The sequence below is a fragment of the Genypterus blacodes genome, unplaced genomic scaffold, assembly GCF_046128005.1.
Source record: "Genypterus blacodes isolate CSIRO-AG114 ecotype Tasmania unplaced genomic scaffold, CSIRO-AGI_Gbla_v1 ptg000358l_1, whole genome shotgun sequence".
In the NCBI taxonomy this organism is placed as follows: domain Eukaryota; kingdom Metazoa; phylum Chordata; class Actinopteri; order Ophidiiformes; family Ophidiidae; genus Genypterus; species Genypterus blacodes.
The window spans coordinates 74679-82500 of NW_027467142.1; the positions used below are offsets into that span (position 1 = coordinate 74679).

At 47.7% G+C, this 7822-nt stretch overlaps 1 protein-coding gene and 1 long non-coding RNA gene across 2 annotated transcripts in view; one reads left to right on the forward strand and one right to left on the reverse strand.

Annotated features, from left to right (window-relative positions):
• The window catches only part of tlr18 (toll-like receptor 18), a 10319-nt gene continuing 2497 nt past the window's right edge, over positions 1-7822 (forward strand). The window contains exons 1-3 of the mRNA XM_076138309.1: positions 1-122; positions 4578-5579; positions 6222-7404. Of these exons, the coding sequence (XP_075994424.1) occupies positions 4585-5579; positions 6222-7404 (2178 nt within the window). The 5' untranslated portion in view covers positions 1-122; positions 4578-4584. The remainder of the gene's footprint in view (positions 123-4577; positions 5580-6221; positions 7405-7822) is intronic.
• On the reverse strand, positions 28-960 carry LOC142988978 (uncharacterized). Its single transcript, XR_012960639.1, has 3 exons — positions 627-960; positions 205-481; positions 28-104 (listed from the first exon to the last, which is right to left on the reverse strand). It is a non-coding gene; the product is annotated as an uncharacterized LOC142988978 (long non-coding RNA).

Consider the following 7822-nt stretch of genomic DNA (forward strand, 5'->3'; position numbering starts at 1 on the left):
GTGCGTTGAGTACACGGCTCAGGTTAAAATGGGCTGTGAGAAGCCAAACTGAAGAAGAGGAGCTGAGTCTGAGCGTCCATCAGTGCTCTTCATCAGTGCTGCGCCTGAAGAGACAACAGCGGGTGAGTTTGGAGAAGATCATTGTTCATGTTTGTTTTGTATTTTTGAGATGATGAATCTTGCGGAAGCTGATGGCAAACATACGCTGCTGTTCATGGAGACCAGTCAGGATGTGACAGCCACAGTGAGTCAGGGAGCCATGGATGGAGGCTGTGGGATGGTGTGGTGCCGAGTGACTGACTGAACCAAGGTAAACAGACTGAATGTCAGGTGACGCATCGCTCAACAGTCACAAATCTGACTCTCATTCAGCCTCAGCCTTCCAGTAAGAGCTGTTGAGCAATCAGCCCAGAGGGAGCAAACACGCTCCGTCTCCTCGCCGCTCCAGAGTGTCAACACTGACTTTAGCTCCAGGCGCCTCCTACACACACACACACACACACACACACACACACACACCAGGACCAGCCAAGGAAGAAACAAAAACAAATTAGATACAAATAATCCCACATCTGTGACAGTTAGCAGACACAGGCTCACCTCTGAACCAGCACGTCTCCTCTCACTTTAAATCAGATCTCCATTTATCTTTTCTCCATGTTCCAGTGGCGTTTAAACTTTTTCTGAGACAACAATGCAAGAACAAGTTTCTCATTTATCTCTGCTTCAGGTCTTCTGTCCTCAGCCGTTTCATCTGAGTATCAAAAATAAAACAACATTCCAAAAATAGTTGGAACAGATCACTGCTATTTCAAGAATTTCATTTCTCATTAAATTAATCTTTCGTCAGCTGAAAATCTGAATCACGTGACAATCCGGCTGAGAAGGAGCGATTGAACTCGTCTAACCGGTCCAATGGAGCTGTCAGTGCTAGGGAAACGTCACGAGTCAAGACTGAGAGCAGAGAGTCAACACAGCTCAGCAGCCTGTGTGGGCGTTTGGCTCCAACTATCAAACCAAACCAAAGCTGCTGTTTACCACCAACTATTGACTGCTGGGTAAATATCAGAAGCAATAATTGAGCTCTGAGCCAAATAAATGACGCTGATACCCAGCATATCAACAGAGATATCACAGTTCAGTCAATAATTGGGTGGTTTAGTGTTTGCTGGTTAATTCAGTGCAGGTCCAGCAGCTCACACTCTGTCTGTGATCCTGCTGCTCCTCAGCTCTTAGAATGAAGTCAATCAGACAAACCCCTGAAGGCTGCATTCTATCCTCCGTTCACTTTGGTTTCATAACCACACTTGGCAGAAACCCACATTGAGACATGTGAACACCAGCACAAGTTTCCTCCAGAGGTTGTTGGGGGTCAGATTTAAAGCACACGCATGCAATTTAGCCAAATGTCACAATGTTCCCTAGAATTATACAAACTAAGTCCCTGAGATGGTTTTTTGTAAGTTTTGGGGAAATATTTTGACCTCTGACCTTTGACCCCGAACCCTCTGTATGTTGTCATGGATCTCTATCCTATAGTAACCCCCGGATACCTTCTCTCATCAGTCTGCAGCTGGTTTAATGTCGCGTGAAGACAAATAGTAGAAGAAGAACGTAGATGTGAGGAGGTGTTAGCCTTGTTATAGCATAACACAGTTAGCCTTTGCAATAACTCAGCTGAGTTGGACGTGATCCATAGGGAGATGGCGTTCCAAGCACATCCGACTGGTAGCAGTGCACAGTTCAGACGGGGAATACGCTGGAGGGATTACATATTTATCTCCTCTGGCCTGGGAACGAACTGGGTTCCCCCCAGGAGGAGAAATATGCTTTGTTTGGACTCAGACACAGATAAGCGGAAAAAGAACGGATGGATTGAAAATACAAGAAAGAAAGTATTTCTGTAAACAACAAAGCACTTTACTTTGTACCTAACAGCCTCTGCAGAAATGTCCAGTCAGTCAAACGTCTGTTAAAGTGCCAGACTGGGCCGCATTAACCTATAAACTCAGAGACGTCAGACTTCACACCCTCAGCCTGCTCTAACAATCTGCTTGACCTTTTAGAGATTCTGTGTGAGTCGAGTGCTGAGGATTTAGGTGAGTTGGTCAGACACGATTCGTTTAAATGGAGACCTTTTGTGTGCTTCCTGCGTGTTCCCCCCCCTTAGAGAGAGAGAGAGAGGAATGTGCACACATATGCTCTCTGCTGCAGGCTGAGCTGTGATTCACTCTGAGCTTCTTCAGTTTGACCTGCGTTGCTAAAGAGGCTAAGAATAATTTCCTTGCATCTCGTGTCACATGTACAGCTGTATACATCCAGAACATATGGCCCGTTTCCCGGTCAGGACCTTCTCCTGTGGCTCTTGGCTCGTGGCTCGTTTCATCATACATCATGAGGAGGATTCCCAGGAGCATCAGACCTTCTCCAGACTGCTGTCACTGCTCCACGTCATGTTTTGAAATCCATACGCTCACGCAACCTTTGAACAATGGGCGCCCACGCTCACGTCATCAGCTGTGATGGAAACATACACGGCCATCTGTGCAGTCACCCAGAGGAGAACTCATCAGAGGTGTCGCAACACAAACACGGCATTCAATCCTCCGGAAGCAGAGGCGAGGAAATAGGTCGAGGCTCTTTGTGACATCAGAGCTCTTTGTTTGTGATCAGTGAACTATGATAGCATCAGGGAGTGTATCTTTAACAGTTTACGTGTAACCATTACGGTAAGGACTCAAAAGACGGTGGACTGGAGTCAGGAGGCCAGGATGTGGGGGCTCACAGAGAAAGTCCAGGGGAGGGACGAATCACACAAACACCACATGGAAACTAAAGACTCAGAGATCAGAGAGAGGAAAGTCAAAGGCAGCAGAGTTACAGGAGGGACGACGATTAGAAAGAGGATCTGGAAGTGGGAACAAGCTGAGGGCCTGATGAGGGCCTGATGGGATGCAGGTGGTGAAGGTGGAGGTGTGAGCGGAGTAACCAGCGGCTCCCTGACCTCGTTAATGCAAATCAGTGTTTCCTGCGTCCTGATGGGTCAGAAGGGAGATTTGATAACAGTTTAACTTTACATCAAATAAAATATAAATCATTTATCGGGAGAACAGTTTGTGTTTGCAGGCCGGGACCTGAGAAGGTGAAAGGTCACAGTGTAGACAGCACGTGAGTCAATATTATTGAGCTTTATCAAATCGGCCCTCAATTTCCAGGAGCAGCTGTGAGCCCAGAGTCTGCAGAATGTTTACACAGGAAGGAGGACGCTTCACACACACACACACGCACACACGCACGCACGCACGCACGCACGCACACACACACACACACACACACACACACACACACACACACACACACACACACACTCGCTCTCTTCCCGTCATGCATGCAGCCACAAGTCATTCAGAGAAGTGTTGACTTAAGAGGAACGAGGAGGAAAATAAAGATGAAGTGAAACACCTGCCAGGGGAGGAAGAGGAAAATATCTAAATATATCATTCCTGATTCCCACCGGCTTTGGAACAAACATATCAGCAGACAAACATTCCTGTGGGAGTACAGAACTCTGTAGAAGGTGTGATTGACACATGACATCACCTGGATGAAGACCTGACTGACTTCCTGCTGGGATGTAATGTGAGTCCAGATAACGAGGACACGTTCTGATGCAGCGTCGTTATTTCCTTGAATCCTTGTGCTGCGTTTGATCGCTTGGCAGCTCTGACGCCTCCTGTGTTCAGTTGTTCCTCCTGACCGCTTGCGCTCCAGCTCATCAGCAGCTTCCTCCTCATCACTGCAGTGTTTCTACAGTCAAACACACTGTACAGGACCTGGGTACAGGACCTGGGTACAGGACCAGGGTACAGGACCAGGCTGCAGACCTACTGGTAGTTAGGAGAAAGTCCCAAACGACCTCAGGTTAATGATAGATGTCATGTAAATAGAAATGAATCACAAAGAGACCTATAGAACGCAGTGATCCCTCACCTGAACACGTGATGGACCTGCTCAGCTCGTTGCTGTTACTCATTAACTCACCCGTCCACTCATCAAGCACAATGACCTATGAAACAATAACAAGGCTCTCTGCACATCAAGCACACATCAATATCTATTCAGTCACGTCAGCTGTGAAAGAGATAAAAACTCTAATAGTGTGTTTGTTTAAGGTTATAAAGCTTTAAGGCTCCTGAGGCAGGCAGCGTAGGCGTGAGATGGTAAGTGTCGTGTTTACTGGAGGCCACACTGAGGGTTTATGTGACATTATTATGATTGATATTCTGCAGGATTAGCATGGATGAGGCTGAGTGTCTAACAGGAGCATGAACACGAGTCAGCAAAGAGCCAGGGGAGACAATTATACGCTTTCAATCTGTTCATTGGTCTACACAACATAACTACATGAAGGCATCTGAGGCTGAGGAGGCACTGAGTGATGTGTGATGTCATGAGGTCTCCGCTTGGCTTTTAAAGACATTGAGCCAATTCAGAAAACGTCCAGTCCGCTCTAACGTCATGATCAGGTTGACAGATGCCAGCCTTTGTTCATCTCTCTTCTTCTTCTTGTTCTGCAGGTCTGCCATGATGATCTGCACGTGGATGACCTTCAGTTCTTTTCTTCTAACGTCGCTCACATTCCCAACCCCGAGTTCATCTGCACCGCCCGTCACATACGCAGAAGGAAAACCCTGCCGCATCTACAACTCTGGCCGCTCTGCAGATTGCCTCGGCAGACAACTGGACTACGTTCCGTGGAGACAGCTCCCAGCCACCATCCAAGACCTCGACCTCTCCTACAACGAACTTCAGGCCGTCCACGCAGGCGACCTGGACCGCCTCCCTCAGCTTCGCATCCTTCAGCTGCAGTTCAATAACATATCCCACATTGACAGAAATGCCTTCAAACACAACCTTCTCCTGGAGCATCTCAACATCTTCAATAACTCCCTGCAGGAGATCCCTGCCACAGCGCTGGAGCCTCTCTCAAACCTGAAGCAGCTTCTCATGTCCAACAACCTTTACAGACATGCCACTCTGGCCGACAGCTTCTCCAAATTAGTCAAACTCCAAGTTCTGTCGATGGGGGGCCCTCTGGTCGAGGGTCTGAAGAAAGAAGACTTCCAGCCCCTTAAGAACATCAAGTTACAAGGTTTTGCCATTAAGTGCTCTAACAATCTAAGTTACTATGTGCCAGGAAGTTTAGAGGTTATCCAGACACGTCAGCTGGGCTTTGACATGGCCTTCGATCAGCAGCCAAAGGCTCTGATCCCCTTGCTACACGACATCGCTAACAAGACCTTCAGCGCCATCCAGTTCCGCAACCTCTTTGAGTTCATGTACTACGTGGGAGAGGAAGACCTTTTCCAGGATTTGAGATATGTCATCGCGCATCAGCTCATCTTTCACAGAGGGAAATTCAACGAGAACATCCTGAGGATGGTCCTGATGAACTTAGAGGTCACACCCATCAAATGGCTGACGCTGCAGTACATCGACTTTGCCCGTTCCCCCACGTTCATTGACAGTGGAGGAGGTTCCAGCATAACAGACCTGGCACTGGATGAACTGGATCTCTGGTATGTGTTACTGAGTAACTTGCACCCAGGAGAACTGTGTGAGGCATCGGTGTGATTCTCTGTGTGTCAGAGGGAAGTGAGCGTCTGTCTGCATGCTTTAGTCAGAATGAACGAGCACTTACAGCCACTCTAGCTGACAAACACAACTCAGTCATGTGCTTCTGTGCACCATGCTTTGTGTTTTCTCTCAGCCACTCCAATCAGGGGCCACAAACACACAAATAACCCACAGGCACAACAATAATATCACATCCACAAGCCGGGAACTGACCCAGGGTTTTTGGAAAGGACCCTTATGCCTCTAAAAGCTCCTCTACATTCACTTATAAGTTCTGTATAAATATGTTCACCGTTGCCTCAGAAAGTTGTCTTTGACCTTTGACCCTGAAACCTGTCCAGACGTCTGTAGCCAATAGGGAAGGAGAAGGAGGAACCCTCGTAGAAGAGACAAATCTTATTAATATTCAAAGCTTATACAGAGTGTTGATGTTATGTAGCCTGGACCCACAACTACACACAACCTGAACCCAGAAACAAGTGGCACATGTTGGTGTCAGGGAACAGTGAATGACCAATCACAGCCTTGTTGTAGTCTCAGTGAAGCTGGGCCACAGTTTAACCTGAACTCTCCCTTCTTTGCAGGTACATCAGTAATCCTGACGTGCTGCGGTTTGACTGGCGCTTCACCTGGTTCAACAAAATCAAACGTCTGTCAATTCAGTTTGTGTACTTCAACTCAGTGCCCTGTGACGCCTGGCTGGAGATGGGAGGCGTGGAGATTCTGGACGTCTCCAATAATCGACTTAAGAATGAATACATCTTCAACCAGCGCTGCAACTACGAGGGCGCCATGCCCAACCTGCACACCTTCAACGCCAGCACCAACGAGCTGAGCAGCCTGCAGGACCTGTCGTCTCTAACCAGCACGTTCCAGCGGCTGCAGGTGGTGGACGTTAGCAACAACCAGCTGGGCTCTGCTGCAAACAGTAGAGACTGTGTGTGGCCACAGAACATCACTCGGGTTATTGCTCACCACAACCAGTTTGAAAGTGAAGCCCTGGGCTGTTTGCCCTCCACAGTGCAGTTCTTGGACCTGTCCTACTGCAACCTGGACCAGCTGGACATGTTGTTCTTCCAGAAAACCAACAACCTTCAAGAGCTCCTGCTCAGTGGGAATAAAATCAAGTTCATCCCTTCCAAGTGGAAAAGTCCGTCAATGCAGTTTTTGACTCTGGACGGGAATTCCTTTGGTGTCATCAGCATGGAGTCTTTCAGCGAAATGCCTCAACTCTCTCGTCTGAGGGCAGGGAACAATCCCTACCACTGCACCTGTGAGCTCCATGCCTTTATCCAGGACACTGTGTCGAAAGAAAAGGTCAACCTCACAGACTGGCCATGGAACTACAGATGTTACCACCCTGAGCCTTTTCTCAACACACTCATATCTAAATACTTCCCGGGCCAGGTCGCCTGTGACATCAGACTCGTTATCATTATCTCTGTTGCAGTCACCACAGCTGTCATCTTAATACTGGTGCTAATTTGCTACATCTTCGACCTCCCATGGTACACCAAAGCCACCTATCAGATCATCCGGGCCAAATACAGAGCTCACAAGGAAAAGGCTGCAGGAGAATCAGAGACGTTCACTTATCACGCCTTCATATCCTACAGCCACTTTGATGCAGAGTGGGTGAGGGAGCAGCTCCTGCCCTGCTTGGAGAACAACAGCAACCCCTACAGACTGTGTATCCATGAGAGGGACTTCATGCCAGGGAAGTGGATCATCGATAACATCATTGAGAACATTGAAAACAGTCGTAAGGTACTAACATTTAGTTTAATACTTCACATGCTAGAATACGCAGATGCTGCTCTCTGTATTTGAAGATATCCAAGTGTCTTTGCTTTTGCATTTAGAATTGGGAAAGCATTCTCATCACCTTCTGCTACTCACTCTGTGTTTTGAAGTGCTGTTTGTCCCTGAGCTGAGCCTTCTAGGCCACGCTTCCTCTGAGGCCGCTAACAAAGCTAAACACATCCAAGGCTGTAGGCTGTAAATGTTCGAAGAAGCTCTCCCTGGTTTTGTTTGGAGGCTCCTTTGTGAGCAGTAGAGTAGATTTTAAGCAATGGGAGGTGAAATCTGGAAAATTTGTTGGCTTTATATGGAGGAATTTACAGCATGAGAGACTTGCTTGCCCTGCAGGCATCACTCCTGCATGTTTCTACATTCCAGTGCCTCA